Raw genomic sequence first — 19,425 nt, 5'->3', positions numbered from 1 at the left:
GGCTGAGTTGGCATCTAAAGTAGGGGTAGGGAACCTATGGCTCAGGAGCCACATGTGGCTTTGAGTGCATCTGGCTCTTTGCTAACCTGTGAGCTAAAATATGAAAACTGCTGATGATAGAATTGAGATATTACATCTAGAACTGCTTTGTCATTTTTTTGCAGTAGAATTTTCTGGAATTGATTCTCTTTGATTGGCAACAGCATAAGAATCTTTAAAAAATCTTCATTTTTTTACAGGCTGGACCTGGTTTGACAAGGCAATGTCTGTCAAAGTGTGATTGGCACTGCCCCCGAGTGGTAAGAAGCAAACACGCGTCTATTGGACAAATTCTGGTGCGCACAGACCGCCTGCCATTCAAATCCATCTGTTTGACGTCATGCTGTGGAGCTAATCAAACTGCACTTTGAGACGAGCTGCATCTGCCTGACAGCCGACTAACTCTGTGATACTTTGGAAAAAAAATCAAAATAAAATGTTGACAAATGGAAAACCAACAGCACCCGAAAACCAACAACAAACCCGGGTTTGAAAAACCTCTCAAAAAGACACGGAATGCTGACTTAAGACCACACGTGAGTTGCTTGCCTCGAATTTACTCTTCGACCTTTCGACTGCTTATCAGCTAATAAGATAGCGCCGATACCTACCGGCCACTTGAACGTTAAACCCTTTGTATAGCTCACAAAAAGTACCGTTCACCATTCCAGGGACGACGACAGCGCGCATCGTACTTGGCATCAGACGCTCTGAAGTCAAATCCAGCGACAGGCACCGCATACGAAAGACGCTGTAAACACAAAGAGAGAGAACGATGGGCTGTTGTAACAGAACCTGCGGATTGATTGCCGGAATCGTCATTGGGGCGCTTCTGGCACTGCTGGGTGGCATCCTTTTCCCAGTGGGGGACAATCTCATCGTAGAAACGGTCTTAGAGGTAAGCCGGGGAAGAAAAATGCTAGCGACCATCTGTGATTCAGTCTGGATAAAAATAGTCTCGTCTGTCGGGGTCTAGGAAGCCGTCATCCGGCCCGGAACGCCGACGTACGAGAACTGGTTGACGCCTGGAGGAGGGACGTTGAGACAGTTCTGGTTCTTTGACGTCCAGAATGCCAGGGAGGTGGTGGAGGAAGGTGCCATTCCTGTTGTGGTGGAGAAGGGACCTTACTGTTATTGGTAAAATTTGCAATGACTTGATCTAAGTACTGTGTGGTATTTTGATATTATCCACTTATATTTTTCAGGACTAGATACTTGCCCAAAACGAAGGTCAAGTTCAACCCGAATGACACTGTTTCCTATCTCGTTATGAACGAGGCAGTTTTTGAGCCGTTGTATTCGTCGGGAACGGAAATGGATGTGATCAGCACTTTGAATTTGGCGGTGGCGGTAAGAAAATAGTTTGAATTGAATGTTTTTGTTGTTAATAGTCATAGATAGGATGAGATTAAAATGGTCAGGGCTGGGCAAACTTTTGACTTGAACAATTTGATAGATGGGCCAGGTCAGCACAAGATATGATACAGGTAAAAAAGTGCATCCGTTAAAAGTACATATGAAACAAACTGGAAAAAAAGGACTAAAGTATCAACATACTCATCACTCATCATTTAAGTAAAAAGTATAAAGTACTACAAAGTAAAGTGAAAAAGGAATGTATTAAGAAATATTAAAATGTCATTTAAAAAAAGATAGAGAGGCCGTAAAACACCAAAAACAAATAAGAGTGGACATAGCTACTCCCACTGGCTAAATAGATAGTTAATAAGTACGTTAATAAATAAATTCACGAATAATAATATATAAACAAGTATTCTTCCTCACATTTGCAAATGTCCAATCAATGATTCTCACATTTCCCTGATCCTTACACGTGGCTAACAACCTCATTATGGTTGACACCCTGATAAGTGTTTAATCTGTGGCTGTAATCAGATAAATGATAAAAGTTGTCCCTTATTTTAGTGGCAATTAAAAAACTAACAGCAGAAAAAACTAAAACTAAACATTGCCTATGCTATGTGTTCAAGGGATCATATTCAATGGTTCCAAAAGCTCTACATCCCATTCTGGATAAAATGATCAAGTCCAGCAACTCGTCTCTCTTCCAACGGCGTACCGTCAGAGAGCTTCTGTGGGGCTACAAAGATCCCATGTTGAAAACCAAAGTTGGCCTTTTTTCACCCGTAAGTGGCACACACAAAAATAAACCATCTTTCCCTATCACTTACCCAACCTTTCATTATATATTAGCCATGGTTGACAGGTATACTATTCTGCTAGCAATGTTACTAATATAATATCTACTCTTGTCAGTACAACTACACATTTGACGGACCCTACAACATCTACACCGGTAAGGACGACATCACCAAAGTGGGTACCATCGACATGTGGCACAAATCCAGGTAAACGCGGAAAAACTTGTTTTTGGAGGAAATTGCTGGTCATATACTTTAAAACAACTAAAAATTTTGAAGGACCCTGAACTTCTGGAACGATACGTACTGCAACATGATCAACGGGACTGGTGAGGAGTTTTAACTGTGAAATCAAAAATTTTGGGATGGTTTTGATGGTGCTTTTTGATTTTCAAGATGGATCCACCTTTGCGCCCTACGTGGATGCCAGCAAACCTCTCTACTTCTTCTCCTCGGACATCTGCAGGTGACCTCTCACCATGGATTGGTACCCAACGGTCTGCTAGAGCTAACGTTGGTCCCTACCTTGTATCCGGCAGGTCGTTGTCCGCCAGCTACGAGCGTTCGTTGGAGCTGAAGGGAATCCCGGTGTATCGATTCACGCTCTTAAGGTCAACCCTGGCCTCGCCGCTGGAGAACCCGGACAACCGTTGTTACTGCCGTGATCTGGAAACGACAAAGAACTGCAGCATGGCAGGCGTGCTGGACATCAGCTCATGTCAAAAAGGTCAGTAGCTAAGCTTCGTGGGTCGGTTCCATCTACTAAGTTGTTATGCCCTTGGTGCTTGGACGCCGGTCAAATGGTGACAGAGAGTTTACTGTTGAAACCAGCTCTCAAAAATATATTCATGAGAGAGAGTTCACTATCTATGAGAGAGAGAGTTTAAAATTTAAGTACTGTTTAATATCTAAGTACTGTTTAATATCTAAGTACTGTTTCATATCTACGTACTGTTTAATATCTAAGTACTGTTTCACATCTAAGTACTGTTTCATATCTCAGTACTGTTTCATATCTAAGTACTGTTTCATATCTAAGTACTGTTTCATATCTAAGTACTGTTTAATATATAACTACTGTTTAAGATATAAGTACTGTTTCATATCTAAGTACTGTTTAGTATATAAGTACTGTTTAATAAATAACTACTGTTTAATATCTAAATACTGTTTAATATCCAAGTCCTGTTCAATATCCAAGTACTGTTGAATATCTGAGTACTGTTTAATATCTAAGTACATTTGAGCGGCGACCAAACATCCGGTCACGCATGCTCTCTGGTTTTGTTGGCAGGACAGCCCATCTACATCTCCTTACCACACTTCCTCCACGGTAGTCCTTCCCTGCGGGAATCTGTAAAGGGGCTTAAGCCCATTTTGGATGAACACAACACCTACCTGGAGGTGGAACCCGTAAGACCTATTCCCCTTTACTCGGGAGTAACCCCAGCCCATTTATCACCACTGTCATATTCCCATCTGTGTTTTCTTTTCAAATATCTGATATCACCATCTGGTTTTCTTCTTTTGACTAGATGACCGGAATTACCCTGGGATTTTCCAGGAGAATCCAGGTGAACATGATGTACGGCCCATCTAAAATCATCACGTGAGTTCCTCTTTGTCTTCTAGTACTTAAGAACAGATAACTCACAGTTTTGTGTATTCATAAAGGGTTCTGAAGAAAGTTAACAGTTCTACAATTTTCCCTCTGGTCTGGATGAACGAGGTAAACCGCCAATTCCAGTTGTAGGGTTTTCAAATTGGTCTTTAACCTGGCAACTTTCCGATTTCAGTCAGCCGAACTGGACGATGAGTCGGCTACCTTGCTGAAGATGGCGCTAGTGGACTCCATCACCATGTTGGACGTAATCCGAAAGCTATTATTGGGTGTTGGCTTGTTTGTTTTCACTCTCTGCCTGATTTTGTACATTGTCGTCAGGTGTAAAGATAAACAGAGCGTCTGACGCTTGTACTATGATAAGGCTTATTATTTATGATTCCTCATTTTCATCCGTCATGTGATTTTTGTAGCGCTTTGACTTTGACTCAAGTCTTGTCAATCAGGGATTTTGAGGTACCGTATTTTCACGACTATAAGGCGCACTTAAAAGTATTAAAATTACTCCAAAATAGACAGTGCGCCTTATAATCCAGTGCGCCTTATATATGGATAAAAAAGCAAAAACGAAAAACCACCACTGTCGGATATTAAAAAAAAACAAACGCCTGTACTGAAACAATACTGTTAAATATGCAGATGCCATATTAGTTAACAACATCTTCCATCATAAAGCTCCTCCCCCACTGCAAGATTTTATACAAAAAAATCCAAAAACATCAACAATGGCTGGCTCTAGAGGTGACTGTAAAGTAGTGCGTGCTTCATACCTGGAAGTCAATAGCAATTAACGTATTTTCACCACTATAAGGCGCACTTAAGTCTTAAATTTTCTCCAAAATAGACAGTGCGCCTTATAATACAGTGAGCCTTATATATGGAAAAAATGTCATTCATTGAGGGTGCGCCTTATAGTCGTGAAAATACGTTAGGCTAATTGGATTGAATTATATATATTTTTTGTCGCTTCAATGGAATAAAAGTACCAGTGCAGCTTCACTTTTTGTTTCCATTATAAATCACATAAAGATATTATAATGCTGTAGTGATAAACGGAAGATGGTTTTTTTTCTGGAGCATTTCTTTGACTCGTCCTTTGAGAATTTCGAGACGAATGCCGACTCAGCAAAGTGTCAAATGGCAGATTTATGTGCTCGCTGGGATGTGAGCAGAAAGAACACAAAAGTGGTATCACTTTCAAATACTACATCTTTATACTATATATATCAACACTGGAGGGAAAAAATGATCACTAAAGGTAACTCTTAGCTAAACATTTTTAACATTAAATTAGATCACAAATACTCTTTTTCTGCAAGAGTTTTTTTCACAAACTAGCGGACATTTTGGGGTTTTGACACAAAAGGCCGCAGCTTCATTTGTTCTCAATCTAGTGTTGCCATCCTTTACCTTACCTTATTGGTTGTACTTACTCTGATCACCAAGAGATGGCGTCAGTCTCTTGACGTTGACAGTTTTGATTTGACAAAAACAATAAAACAATCTCCGGCTCGAAAATGCCTATTGAGTCAATAGTGGCGGTCTGTGTATTTCCTGCTGACGCCTTCAGCAAAAACTATTTTATGGCGATAAAACCTCTACTGCAGCTACAGCTGCGACACATAAAACATAATTAATAATAAGCTCATACAATTGAAATATTATTAAGGAATATAGCCAAATTTTACTCACCCAAAATCCTTTTTAACTGTACACAATATCCATCCTCCTTTCTTTCTTCCTTCTTTTCTATCGCCATTGAAGCTAAAGCTGAAATAATAACTGAAATGTGTTTGGTTAAATGCTTCAATCTGAAAAGACATCTGGTAAAGCAATTAAAGAAAGCTAACAGAAAATTTGGAATTACGTAATAAGTATTGATGGACAAAATATAATTAGTCTGTGATTCAGATATATTTCTTAGGCCAGCAGAGAAGGCCTTGAAGGCCGTAACCACTTGACCAATCAGACATTTAACAAACATTTTTAACTGAGTTTTTAAAAAAAAAGGACAATTAAAACTGGAAGCATTTCCAAAATTTAGTTTTCAGTGATTCAGTCCTTTAATTTAGAAATTAAAAGAATACTATAATAAGAAAAGTAGTGTTGTTTTTATGGTGTTTTGAGTACATGTGCTAGTTCTGTTTGATTGTTTTTTTTCTGGGCAAAAACCTGAAAAACCTGAGAATACTTTTTCCTCTATGAGCATGCATCACAGAAATAAATACTTGACATTTTCATACCTTGAGAAAAAGTGAAAAATACCACTTTACCTACCATAAAAAAAACCAAAAACTCACATCCACGTTGGCTTTCAAAGCCATCCTAGCATGTTTCGTTTATCCACGATTGGCTCCATTACTCCTCTGGAAGATGATTTCGCCGATTACGACTCGTCCTTCGGTCCAATAGGGGCTTGAGTTTAGCCAAGTCCCCCCTTAAAGGTCCCGTTGACCTGGGCGGACCACTTTCGTGCCTCTCCAGGAGTTGTTTCCGTTCTTTTCTCTCTTTGCAGAACTGCTGCACGGCAAAGCTTTGTGCCGGCGTGAAGGGTAACGCCAGACGCCCTTTTTCGGCGGCAGCAATGGCGGCGGCGTTCAGCACTCGCAAGTGGATCTTAGCCATGGTTCGCTTGAAGCCATTTTCAGCGCTCAGGCAGTAGTACAAACCCTGGTCGGATGGTTGAGCCCAACGAATCAGGAGGCCATGTTCCGTGGAGAGAACGCGGTCGCTCAGCTTCACCTGGCGTTCACATAGGATAACCTCAATTTGTGCCTTCAATGGCGGCTAATGGGTTCAATTCAAGTGTGTGAGACGGTGGTAAGGCTGACCTCTTTCCTACGGTCGCCGTCTCGGTGTATGAGCCATTTGATGGATGCCTGAGGCGGTTTGGGTAGGCATTCTAAGAATGTAGTGTTGTTGCGTACGGCGAATTGAGTCATCTCCACAGCGTTTCTGTATGCTGTAATGTATATTTGAATGCTCAAATATAGACACTTACATTAGGAGAAATGTTAATTCAAATTTTTCGTTGGTCTGGGTAGAAAGACAACCTCAGTACCAGTGTTAGTGACATCATCATTGCTTGTTATGGGCACACCAGTCATAATCAGGTGTATGTCAATCTTCCCTCTAATTTTTCATGTAAAACATGCTGTAAAACACAAAAAACACAAGAGTGGGCAGAGCTACTGCCATTGGCTGCCGCGTAAACGGCGCCATCATGGGGAAAGGGGTTAAAAAATCATAATAATAAAGTTTGGATTTTATTTACTGTGTGCCATATGATTGTTGCTGCGCAGAGAAGACGAGAGTAGTGCGCAATTGCGCATGTACGCAGCTTAGAGGGAACATTGATGTTATTTTAATGTTGGAAAAACCCAATTTGCAATTCCTGATAGAACTCCGCTCTCACAATTTCTATAAATTATTGATTTTGTACATTCTTTCTATCAATTGTCAGCATCAAATGCAATAATAAAGTCACCTTTCAGGTTGAATCCTCGACACTGCGTCAATGGATTTCCGTGCATGACATCTTGCCGTCTGCTCCTCCTGCAAGAAAAACAAAAAACAAAATCAATCCTTCGCCGACAGGTGTCCATTTCAGTCAGCGAGCACGCCACCTTTTCCCGCTGGGGTAGAAGCGCGTACAGCTCAGTCCGTCCCAGGCACAGTATGGGTCGCGGGCCAGACAGCAGTCGGCGCAAGCCGAGCCGTACGCTCGGCAGCGGTGAAGGGACACCTGCGACACGCCCAGCTCCGAACTGGCGTACAGTTGTTGCTATGGGCGACGGGAAGGTCAGGGAGGTTTTCTCAGTGCTCGGACGTTTGGTCGCCCCTCAAATGGTGACAGAGAGTTTACTGTTGAAACCAGCTCTCAAAATTATATTCATGAAAGATTTTAATATTTAAGTACTGTTTAATATCTAAGTACTGTTTAATATCCAAGTACTGTTTAATATCCAAGTACTGTTTAATATCCAAGTACTGTTTAATATTGAAGTCCTGTTTACTATCGAAGTCCTGTTTAATATCGAAGCACTGTTTAATATCGAAGTACTGTTTAATATCTGAGTACTGTTTAATATCGGAGTACTGTTTAATATCTGAGTACTGTTTAATATCTAAGTACTGTCTGATATCTAAGTACTGTTAAACATCTAAGTACTGTTGAAAACAGTAGATATTTAGATATTAAACTCTCTCTCATGAATATAATTTTGAGAGCAGGTTTCAACAGTAAACTCTGTCACTATTTGACCGGCGACCAAAAGACTGGCGACCAAAAGTCCGGTCATGGCTTTCTTGCGTGATGGGGAAAAGCAGAAGAGGCTTACTTTTTTGGGTGAGATTCTCAAGTGGGTGACCGGCGCTTGGCTCTAAAGGGAAAAAAAAAAAAATCAACATTAGGCGATGAGGAAGTGGAAACAAACACACTGTGTGCTCTTAAAAAGTAGAACAAGCAGCCGCAAAAGTTCGAGAGAGTGAGAGAAAGAAAGAAAAAAAAGAAATTCCCATCCGAATGCCAAACTCGGCCTGTCTTTAATTTGCAAGAGGAATCCATCCGACCTTAAAAACTTCCAGTTCCTCCAGGATGAGATCTTGATGCAGGGAGCGGTTTGTGGGAAGGGTGATCACCTTCTGCACGGTTCCTTTGTCTGCAAAAAAAGGAGATCTTGGTTACAAAATCTCAGGCTTTTTAACTAATACCTTTTAAAGACCCATTAGAACAGGGGTGGGCAAACTTTTGGGACCGGGCGGGGGACACATTGACTTGAAAAATTTGACAGATGGGCACAAGATATGATACATATAAAAAAGTGCATCCGTTAACAGTGGATATGAAACATAAACAGATGAGAAGGACTAAAGTATTAACATACTCATCACTCATCATTAAAGTAAAAAGTATAAAGTACAAAGTCAAATAAAAACTATATAGTATAAAGTTAAGTAAAATGTATAAAGTACAAAGTCAAGTAAAAAGTATAAGGTACAAAGTCAAATAAAAAGTATAAAGTACAAAGTAAAGTCAAAAAGTATGAAGTACAAATTCAAGTAAAAAGTATATAGTACAAAGCCAAGTCAAAAGTATAAAGTACAAAGTAAATTCAAAAGTACAAAGTCAAGTCAAAAGTAAAAAGTACAAAGTAAGTCAAAAGTATAAAGTGCAAAGTAAAGTAAAAAGTACAAAGTAAAGTAAAAAGTACAAAGTAAAGTAAAAAGTACAAAGTAAAGTAAAAAGTACAAAGTAAAGTAAAAAGTACAAAGTAAAGTAAAAAGTAAAGTCAAAAGTACAAAGTAAAGTCAAAAGTATAAAGTACAAAGTCAAGCCAAAAGTACAAAGTCAAGTCAAAAGTATAAAGTCAAGTCAAAAAGTATGAAATACAAAGTAAAGTTAAAAAGTATTAAGTACAAAGTCAGGCCGGATGTGGCCATAGTTTGCCCATATCTGGCCTACACCACAACCACAACAATGCAAAAGGCCACTTGGAAGTTCCTTCATCCTAATAAGCTACAACTTGAATTTAGGAATAGTTTATCCAAATGAGTCAACGTTGTCAATGGTTACCAGTTCCGAGGAAAAGGACTTGATAGTTTCCGTCGACGGCAGCCACTCGGTCCACCGCCACCGCTGTGTACTTGTAGTCCACGCCGGTGCGCACCACCAGGGGTCTCCGGCCCAGTGGGTAGATGGGGTTGAACATGACCGGGTGGTTGCGCACAAAGTTGACCACGTCGTCCGGGAATTCTTTGGTGGTGTGGATGTCTGGCGTGAAGGCGCCGCCGGGACACTGGAGAGCCATAACCAAATAAATATCCGCTTTCTTTGCAGGCCACAAAAATTAAAGCGTGAAGACAGGCGGTCATTGGCTCACCGTTCCGGGTCTTGGGTACGGGATGCGCCCTTGGAAGGCCGTCCATTGGAAGTTGGGCCCGTCGCGGTGAGCGAAGGGTCCGTTGAAGACGGTCAGGATGTCAGCCATGTTGTACACGCACACCGCCGAACCTCTGAAGACGGAGCTGTGGAGAGTTGTCACAATGTTTTGGTTGACGTTTGGGCGTTGTTGACTGTGGTGCTCGGACGTTTGGTCGCCGGTCAAATGGTGACAGAGATTACTGTTGAAACCAGCTCTCAAAATTATATTAATGAGAAGGAGTTTAATATCTAAGAAAGAGAGTTTAATATCTAAGTACTGTTTAATATCAAAGTACTGTTTAATATCGAAGTAATGTTTAAAATCGAAGTACTGTTTAAAATCGAAGTACTGTTTAAAATCGAAGTACTGTTTAAAATCGAAGTACTGTTTAATATTGAAGTACTGTTTAATATCTAAGTACTGTTTAATATCGAAGTACTGTTTAATATCAAAGTACTGTTTAATATCGAAGTAATGTTTAAAATCGAAGTACTGTTTAAAATCGAAGTACTGTTTAAAATCGAAGTACTGTTTAATATTGAAGTACTGTTTAATATCTAAGTACTGTTTAATGTCTGAGAAAGAATTTAATATCTAAGTAATATTTGAAATCTAAGTACTGTTGAAACCAGCTCTGAAAATTATATTCATGAAAGAGTTTAATATCTAAATGTCTAAGTACTGTTTTCAATAGTACTTAGATATAGTACTTAGATATTAAACTCTCTCTCATGAATCAAATTTTGAGAGCTGGTTTCAACAGTACTTAGATTTCAAATATTACTTAGATATTAAATTCTTTCTTAGATATTAAACTCTCTTTCTCTTAGATTTTAAACTCTCTCTCTATTAGATATTAAACTCTCTCATGAATATAATTTTGAGAGCTGGCTTCAACAGTAAACTCTCTGTCACCATTTGACCGGCGACCAAACGTCCGGTTACAGGTGACAATTTGTTGTTCCAATGAAGCGTTACTCACCTTGTAGAAGTGAAGACCCCGAAGACCAGCAGACCTTTGGGTTGCTCGCTTTCCAGCAAAAAGACGCTCTCTGCTCAAAAGGAAAGACAAAACAAGTGAGAATCCAAATTCCTCAACCGTGAGCATTTTTGAAGAATTTTTATTCCGAACCGAGTTCATCAAAGTGCGTCTCGGTGCCGTCGTCCTCCAAAACGGAGCAGACCATACGAGCCTTGAGGAAGGTGGTCCACTTGTTGACTAAACTGCGTTGACCTCCAATGTCGCTCTGCAAAAATAACATTGTTATTTATTTATTCGGCAACAGACCAGGTTAGTCAATGAGACCTCTAAGTAGTCACTAACCGGACAAATGCGTGCAAGCATGCTGTGGATGTTCCTGGTGTTGCCATTGTTGTCAGTCAGACGCTCGCGGAAGAAGTAGTAGAGTTTGGCATCGCTGGGATCCGTCCCATCTGGGATGAGGTGGGCGTCCACGAAGATGGGTTCTGGTTTCAAAAGAGGAGGAATTGAGAAAAACTTGCTGAATGAAGTGGGAGGGGTGCCACAGGGCTCACCGCTAAGCCATTTGGAATTGTGCTGGTCTGTGCGAACGGCGTTCCTTCGGGTCAGGCTGCGGAAGATGGCTGCGTCTGTGCCCATGAAGTCGATGTACATGCCAGAAAAAAGCTCTTGATCTGAAAAGCACAACAAGTTCACTTCAATATTGTTATGTTAAATCTTAAAAAAAATTCAAATGTGTTGGAGATGACTATTAAAAAGAACAGGTGGGCAAAGTTTTCTGGCCGGGGGGCATATTGACTTTAAGAATTGACAGATGGGGCGGGTCAGCACAAGATTTGATACATATAAAAAAGTGCATCCGTTAACAGTACATATGAAACAATTTACAAATAATTTGTTAAAACAGATGTCATCAAACTAAGAGCTATTATTTTTTCTGATAAAATGTACAAAAACAATAAGTAAAAATAGACTTGTGAATAATGTTTCATAATAAAATACATGTAAATAAGTAAGTCTAAATGCACAAGTAACTTGATTTTAAATGAAATTTGAAATATGTAAAAAATGTATTAATCAATTTACAAAGATTTAAAAAAAACATTCAAGTCAGAATGCACCGAATTAAGAGCTATCATTTTTACTATGAAATATACAACAAAAAATACCCCCCTCCCCTAGAATAGACCAAGTAAATAATAAATACTACATGAAAATAAGTAGGTCAATAAATAAAATGTGTGTATTTTGACCTACTTAGCATCACAGACACAGTGTTGACCCTCGGGTTGAAGGAGCACCTCCCCTTCCCCGACTCGGTCCTCGAGTCGATGTAAAGTATTTGTTCCTGTTACAAAAAAAGGAAATAATAAATAAAATAAAATATGACAACAATCTGCCACTTTAAAACAAATCAAATTGTCCTCAAATCCCTCTGGTTTAGTTGCTATTGGCAACCCAGTCCATCTTTAGAGTTGGGACATCTTTGTTTACCTCTGGGCGGCGCCCCCTGTTGACGTAGACGCATACGGGGCTGAAGGCGCCACTGCCACACATGAACAGGTGTGTTCTGTTGTACGGTTGCACCACTCGGACAAAGTTTCCGCATCCGTGCTGCCGGAAAAAAAGCACATAATCAGCAGGAAATCTTGTCAAAATGGATTCCAAAATGGATCCCGAGTTCAAGCGGGCAAATTGACCATGGCGGCGGTCGGATATGGAAAAAGTGAGGGGTTGAAAAATGAGACGACGAGAAAAGGAGAGGATTAAGTCGAAGCCAGGATTCAGAGCCAAATATTTGCGGGAGCGCGTCTCTGCAGTCTACGGAGAGGAGGATAAAACATCCCCGACACGTGCTCCCTCCGTTATTCGTCTGGAGAGGCTTCCACCGTTTCGCTTCGGGGCCATTTAAGGCCAGACCGGAGATCCGGTTCCACGGGGAGCGACGTGTGGGAAGTCCCCAGGGCACTCGGACGTTTGGTCGCTGGTCTTTTGGTCGCCGGAGTTGACTGTTGAAACCAGCTCTCAAAATTACATTCATGAGAGAGTTTAATATCTAAGTACAGTTTAATATCTAAGTACTGTTTAATATCGAAGTACTGTTTAATATTGAAGTACTGTTTAATATTGAAGGACTGTTTAATATCGAAGCACTGTTTAATATCTGAGTACTGTTTAATATCGGAGGACTGTTTAATATCCAAGTAAGGATTAATATCCAAGTACTGGTTAATATTTAAGTACTAAAATCTATATCTATAACATCTAAGTACTGGTTAATATTTAAGTACTAAAATCTATATCTATAATATCTAAGTATTAATATCTAAGTACTGTTTAATATCTAAGTACTGTTTAATACCCAAGTACTGTTTAATATCCAAGTACTTTTTAATATCTGAGTACTGTTTAATATCTGAGTACTGTTTAATATATGAGTACTGTTTAATATCTAAGTACTGTTTAATATCCAAGTACTGTTTAATATCTAAGTACATTTGACCGGCGACCAAACGTCCAGTCACGAAAACCAGTCCTCCAAAAATTCAAAGAACTCCAGACCAAGACGACAGCATACAATTTTACGATGATTCTCCTTCTTTTCTATGCCGAGGACCAACAATATTATCCATTTTTGTGCACTGTATACAATGGAATGCGTCGGTGTCAATTACCGTAGGGTCTTTTCCTGCCATTTGACATTCGTCCACTTTACTCGGCGAGGCGGGCCAGAACACCTGCGACATTCGACAATAAAACAAACGCCGTCAGTGACTTCCCTCGAAAAACCCAATGAGAAATCCCACAAAAAACCTTAAGTGGCGCGTGGGTGATGTTGTTGATATCCACAGAAAGTAGGTGGTCCTTGCAGCCCACGTAAATGCGGTCCTGGTCCTCATCCACGTGCAGGATGCGGTAGTCCATTGGCACTTCCCGCAACGCCAAATGCTCCAATGAGTCGCCATTCTGCAGTTCTGAAAACAAACAAAGCATTTTTTAGTTTATTTAACTTTCAAAAGAGGAAATCCATATCGGGACATCCAGACAATGTTGGGGGTCGTCATTTGATTTGGCTTCCGAACAAAGCATGTATTTATTGATATTCCTTCACAGTGAAGTCAATTCAAGTGATTCTGTAGCGTACAGTAGGGAAAAAAAGCCCGTATTTAAAGCCTTCATTGTTCAAAAGGAGAGTAAACATTCCCACAGAAGCTTGGCTCCGGAGATAAAGCAGCCTTCAGATGCTTGCGTGGTGAATATTCATGACTTGTTCAATCGTGTTGCCTGAGAAGAGTCCGATTGGGAGGCCCTAGTGTGCGACTGATGCCCTTTCCAACCACTGGAAAGTCAGCTTTTGTTCTATTTTGTAGTGGCTGCCACTGTGACGACGGCTCCTTATTAGCTAGCGCCCAGATTTCGAGTGGTTCACACTGAGTGCTTTCTAACTGGGAGTCTAACACTTGACTAAATTTTGCTAGGGTACTTATTGTCAGGTAGCATATGATGTAGATCAGGGGTGGGTAAAATTTTTGGTCTGGCGGGCCACATTGACTTTAAGAATTTGACAGATGGGTCAGCATAAGATACGATACATATAAAAAAGTGCATCCGTTAACAGTACATATGAAACAAACAGACAAAAGGACTAAAGTATTAACATACAGTATAATATCAAAGTACTGTTTAACATCCAAGTAGTGTTTAATATCGAAGTACTGTTCAACATCCAAGTACTGTTTAATATCTAAGTACTGTTTAATATCTAAGTACTGTTGAAAACAGTCAATATTTAGATATTGTACTTTACTATACTTTATACTTAAATGGTGAGTGATGAGTATGTTAATACTTTAGTCCTTTTTTTCTGTTTATGTTTCATATGTACTGTTAACAGATGCACTTTTTTATATGTATCCTATCTTCTGCTGACTCTGCCCATCTGTCAAATTTTTAAAGTCAATATAGCCCCCCCGGGTCCAAAAGTTTGCCCACCCCTGCCTAAGAGCAATGCTCTCAACAGGCTGAAGCGACATCCCTATGGATAAGTGGAACATTTATCATGGTGGCTGCCCCTTCAAAAAATCTGCTACAAATTTTAACGACAAGATTCCAAACATGCTTTGGGTCCATCCAAAAAGGCTCGGACGCAACTCGGGGAAGTCCATAAAAGCCGAATCAGGACCGTGAGGAATGTTCAGCACTGAATGAGGTGCTGAGTAGCACTTTAACAGAAGCCAGGAAATCCATCTTGCTGCATTTTGGCATCAAGCAACTACTGTATTTTTCAGAACACAAATCGCCCATGCATATGTGCTCATTTCCATTCTGGCGAATGACAACCACTCGAGAAATGACAAACGACCGGCCCATGGAGACGTTCTCAAGACCACCCAGAAAGTCGGCGTCGACCTCCGTGACAAAACGTCTTCATTCACAAATGCCCTTTTTGACGAGTACGGACAACTGCGTAGTAGTAGCGCCTCCAATCCCAAAAATGGCAATTTCCTGCTACTACTTCGTCCTATGGCACTCAAAGCAAAGTGAATCATTGTATATATACAACTTGTTGCTCACACTGGGAAGATTCCAAAGTGCTCTTACTGTAAGCGAGGAAAAGGGCTCCTGAGACCCCCCTCCCGATGTTGTCCAGAACTGACAACGCCAGCTCGGATTCTCACTTGGAAGTGAAATACGAAACCAGATAGTTTGTATTTCCCGGCCTACCCCAATTAGCATCGAGGGTATAAACCAGGGGTGTCAAACTTTGGTCTGCGGGCCGAATACAGCTTAATTTGAGCGGGCCGGACCAGTAAACTCATTGCAAAATGACATAGAACTAACAATATATAATCCCACTTTTTACCTTTTGTATTAGTCACTAATACTAATAATTAGTGCAAAGAATGAGTAAATTATCAAAATGTTTATTAACAGAATTTTCCTTTTACATTATGAACGATATATTATGTACAAGAGAATAACATAAGAACATAAATACTGTATTTTCACGACTATAAGGCGCACCTTCAACGAATGACATTTTTCCCATATATAAGGCGCACTGGATTATAAGGTGCACCCTCAATGAATGGCACATTTTAATTTTTTCCATATATAAGGCACACTGGATTATAAGGCGCCCTGTCTATTTTTGGAGAAAATTTAAGACTTTTAAGTGCACCTTATAGTCGTGAAAATACGGTAAATGTCAATTCATGTCGTCTGCACGTACTAAAACACTAGCGGATAATATAAGAACTACACATTTTAAAGAAAATTAATTTTTTTTATACAATGCAGCTTTCTTCCCCGGGCCGTACCAAACCACCAGACGGGCCGGATCCGGCCCGCGGGCCGTATGTTTGACACCCCTGGTATAAACTAATCCCCCAATTTGAACGCGCCTAGGTCATAAAACATGACTAGATGAAGGAATAAAGGCATCGGGTTAAAAGACAAATTGAAAAACAAGCAGAGACGCGAAAAACAGAAGCCGTTCCAGGGCGGTTTGGGGTCGTCGGATTGTTGACCTTTCAACTTTGGCCGGCTCCATGCGTACGCCGCCTTGAGGCTAACTGCTCTGTAATTGGATGACGGATCTTCTACTACTTCTACTTTTAAAGTCACTGCGTGTTTGTGCAATGGAGTGACTCGCTGAGAGTCTGTTTAACACCAAAATCGCTTTAAGGGGAACCACATGTGGTTGGGGAGCCGCGTATTTTGTATTTTTCAACGTATTTCGGGTTAAAAGTGTGTTTTTTTATGTTTTTTTTCCACTTTTTTCAGGCATAGGTTGATGCTATTCAAGATAGAGCTACTGGTTGGACGACTCCCGCTTAAACGTAGCCCGCTAGCGCTTCCTTTGAACGCCCACATTAAGGCAGACATGTAGCGACGCCATTCCGAAAAAAAAAATAGCTGGCATGCCATGTGGAATCGTAAATTATATTAACAGAAGGGGAACAAAAAATGCTGACTGGTTTCCATTTTAAATTCTGTTGATGATAGATGTCCAATTGGGTTCTTTCATCCTTCTGTTGTGAATTGAAAATTACTCACATGAGTCAGAATTACTATTTTTTTGATTAATGGCATGGAACAAATACCCCGTCGTTTTTTCTTAATAATTGATAGATTTCTGATAAAATACGTCCTTATTTTGCAAGAAAAATCAGAAAAACACGCATTTGCAATCCAATATCAGCTTTTTGGTGTTTTTTTTCAGAGGGTTTGGAACAAATTAATTTGTTTTTAGTTCATTTCAATGGGAAACATTTGTTTTGAGTTACGGGAATATCGACATATGAGCTCAATCCCTGAACAAATTAAGCTTGGATCTTGAGGTACCACTGTATCTATAATAATAATTAAATCATACAAAATCCCAGCAGATTAAAATTTAACGAAAAGTCTTTTTCTTACCGTCAAAGGAGAGGAAAACTCGAGGAAGTGGCAGAGGTAGGCCGCAGATGACCTCTGATGAGAAACTCAGCAGAAGCGCCAGTGCCAAACATGGCGGCGCCGACTGACCCATGACTGAGGATGGGACGGCCTCGCCTGAAATTCACAAAAAAATATAGTTGAGTGCTAATCATATGGCCATTTGTGTTAGGTTTTATTGTCATTTTTCCTTTTAAAAAGTTACACTAAGAGAGAGAGAGAGTTTAATATTTAAGTACTGTTAAAAACCATAGATATTTAAATATTAAAATCTGTCTCATGAATATAATTTTGAGAGCTGATTTCAACAGTAAACACTCTGTCACCAAAAGACCGGCGACCAAACGTCCGGTCACGCAGTCATAGACATCAACAAAAGCCAATGAGTCAACACTTGCAAATTAAAACATTTTAAAAACCCATTTTTTTTAAATAGCTTTCCCTAACCACAAAAAAACATCCAAAATGTCCATTTCATGTGTTCCAATGCTTCTTTTACCAAAATGGGAATTGAACACATTTTCCGTGAACCCATCAGTGATGCATTTAAGCGCCTTTTTAAAAAATAAATGAAGTCAATTGTCATTCATGGTCCAAAACTCCATTATAGATGGCGGCAGGTAGCAAAACGTTGCACCCGTGGGTCTCCAGCGCCCTCAAACCCTCTTACACCCCCTTATATATATTTTATATATTAAAATAAACAACCTTTCTTCAAGCAGGTGGATATGTTCTCTCATGTCTTATGCATGCATGCTAAAACATTGATGGTGGCATGCATCAACAAAGCGATAAAACTTTTAGTGCACTTTGTGTACAAAGAAGAAAAACAAAACTATTGGGACTGACACGCCTCCATCAAAATGAACAATGTTGCCATTTCTGCCATTGGCGGCAATACAGACACTCCCCTACTTACGAATATTCAACTTACGAACAAACTGTACATACGAACATGTCTGCAAATTGCGTTCATGTCAAAAAATGTTCATAAGTTCGATTTTGTATTGCATTTTTCCGAGTAGTGCTTCTTTCGGACACTAATACCGACGCCTGGCGCTGTGAGAGTTCACCCAGCATTTACCTTCCTCTGCCCAATTCGTTGCAATGCGGAAGTATTTTTAATTTCTATCATGAAATATCTGGTGCATCCATTATTCAATATGGTTGGTGAAAAGCCAAATGCTGAAAAGTGAGGGAAGTGCAAGGAAGAGGCAATTCATTTCATTTGAAACCAAAGTGGCAATAATAAAGAAGCTTGATGCGTGTTAGAAAGTGGTGAGCATTGCACGGGATTACAACTTGAATTGTTCGACCGTCAATACCATTTATAAACAGAAAGACCCAAATATTGAACGTTGTATAAATGTTGCAAATCAATTGAATGATGCCATACAGTGCTACCGCATCATTTCTAATATATGTATACAGTACTGTATGTATTCTCTCCATTTTATCAATTTTTTTTCAGTACAAACCAATGCTGGTTACTTATACAAGCCTTAAACATACAAATGCACTTATATAAACCTTCAATATACTTCTATAGGCCTTAAACATCAGTTATAATACAAAATATAGGACTGAATCAACTTCAATTTGAACAATTTCAACTTATGAACACTTTCAACTTATAAACAAGCGCTCGGAACCTAACATAATGCTCATCATCTGTCACAGACAATTACTGGACATTGAAATTTCCCACAGAGGCTTTAAAGTGTCTTCCCGAAACCACAAAACCGGAACCCCCAAAGTGTCAAAATCCAGGAATTCTGCAGTCACGGCCAGCACCCTAACATCACCCATCCCAAACATATCCGTATTTACTCTCCCCGAAACGGTCAGGCATCATTAAAAATAGCGGCCAGGCAATTTAAAAGGGTTGCTCAATCCCACCACCACACCCACACACCCACCCAGTTTAACACACACTCCCAGCAGATGTTCCTATTGGGAGTATTGGGAACATTCCAACTCCTGATAAGAAATCCTCAAGTTCAAAAACAACAACAATAGTACACCTGATAACCTCCCTACCATCCACCTGATCTACACTCATCTTGGATAGGACACTCACCTTTAAAAAGACAGGATGCTGATACCCCCCCACCCCCCCGCCCACTCGCAATCCAAGTGAAGATTCCCGAAGCCAAACGGTTTAATCCCTTTTTAGTTCAGAAGTTGACTTGTCAATTTTTGGGAGGACTGAGCTTTCCGCGTGGAAGGCGTCGCCGACTGAACGGCGGCGAGGGG

At 40.1% G+C, this 19,425-nt stretch overlaps 2 protein-coding genes across 3 annotated transcripts; one reads left to right on the top strand and one right to left on the bottom strand.

Annotated features, from left to right (window-relative positions):
• Window positions 1-82: 82 nt before the first annotated feature.
• cd36 (CD36 molecule (CD36 blood group)) lies at window positions 83-4,518 on the top strand. The gene is made up of 13 exons (XM_077709456.1): window positions 83-575; window positions 711-937; window positions 1,016-1,176; window positions 1,245-1,389; window positions 2,031-2,186; window positions 2,317-2,408; window positions 2,481-2,530; window positions 2,598-2,667; window positions 2,741-2,928; window positions 3,496-3,614; window positions 3,737-3,810; window positions 3,876-3,930; window positions 3,998-4,518. The coding sequence occupies exons 2-13, from the start codon at window positions 815-817 to the stop codon at window positions 4,166-4,168; spliced, it is 1,404 nt and encodes a 467-aa protein (XP_077565582.1). The 5' UTR covers window positions 83-575; window positions 711-814; the 3' UTR covers window positions 4,169-4,518.
• A 1,343-nt stretch (window positions 4,519-5,861) lies between these two features.
• Window positions 5,862-19,425, bottom strand: sema3c (sema domain, immunoglobulin domain (Ig), short basic domain, secreted, (semaphorin) 3C). 2 transcript variants are annotated; one of them, XM_077709791.1, is made up of 18 exons: window positions 19,250-19,425; window positions 17,152-17,286; window positions 13,543-13,703; window positions 13,404-13,466; window positions 12,223-12,342; window positions 11,986-12,076; window positions 11,283-11,402; window positions 11,071-11,213; window positions 10,879-10,993; window positions 10,729-10,798; window positions 9,705-9,849; window positions 9,398-9,620; window positions 8,395-8,483; window positions 8,163-8,204; window positions 7,449-7,606; window positions 7,310-7,377; window positions 6,654-6,784; window positions 5,862-6,564 (listed from the first exon to the last, which is right to left on the bottom strand). In XM_077709791.1, the coding sequence occupies exons 2-18, from the start codon at window positions 17,261-17,263 to the stop codon at window positions 6,181-6,183; spliced, it is 2,235 nt and encodes a 744-aa protein (XP_077565917.1). In that variant the 5' UTR covers window positions 17,264-17,286; window positions 19,250-19,425; the 3' UTR covers window positions 5,862-6,180. The 2 variants fall into 2 exon arrangements, with proteins under 2 accessions (XP_077565917.1, XP_077565916.1); XM_077709790.1 differs by lacking the exons at window positions 17,152-17,286; window positions 19,250-19,425 and having other exon boundaries at window positions 13,543-13,698.

Source organism: Stigmatopora nigra, chromosome 23 (assembly GCF_051989575.1).
Source record: "Stigmatopora nigra isolate UIUO_SnigA chromosome 23, RoL_Snig_1.1, whole genome shotgun sequence".
Lineage (NCBI taxonomy): Eukaryota > Metazoa > Chordata > Actinopteri > Syngnathiformes > Syngnathidae > Stigmatopora > Stigmatopora nigra.
The sequence above is the reverse complement of the archived record's forward strand: the minus strand, read 5'-3'. Positions and strand labels throughout refer to the sequence as shown.

Bases quoted from the DNA above. Each gene is read 5' to 3' on its own strand.
- sema3c (XM_077709791.1), bottom strand. From the start codon at position 17,263: ATGGGTCAGTCGGCGCCGCCATGTTTGGCACTGGCGCTTCTGCTGAGT. The intron at 11,214-11,282 runs GTGAGCCCTGTG...TTTTGAAACCAG, and splicing joins CAATTCCAAATGGCTTAGCG to AACCCATCTTCGTGGACGCC. The intron at 9,850-10,728 runs GTGAGTAACGCT...AACTCTCCACAG, and splicing joins GGGGTCTTCACTTCTACAAG to CTCCGTCTTCAGAGGTTCGG.
- cd36 (XM_077709456.1), top strand. From the start codon at position 815: ATGGGCTGTTGTAACAGAACCTGCGGATTGATTGCCGGAATCGTCATT. The intron at 938-1,015 runs GTAAGCCGGGGA...GTCGGGGTCTAG, and splicing joins TCGTAGAAACGGTCTTAGAG to GAAGCCGTCATCCGGCCCGG. The intron at 2,187-2,316 runs GTAAGTGGCACA...TACTCTTGTCAG, and splicing joins AAGTTGGCCTTTTTTCACCC to TACAACTACACATTTGACGG.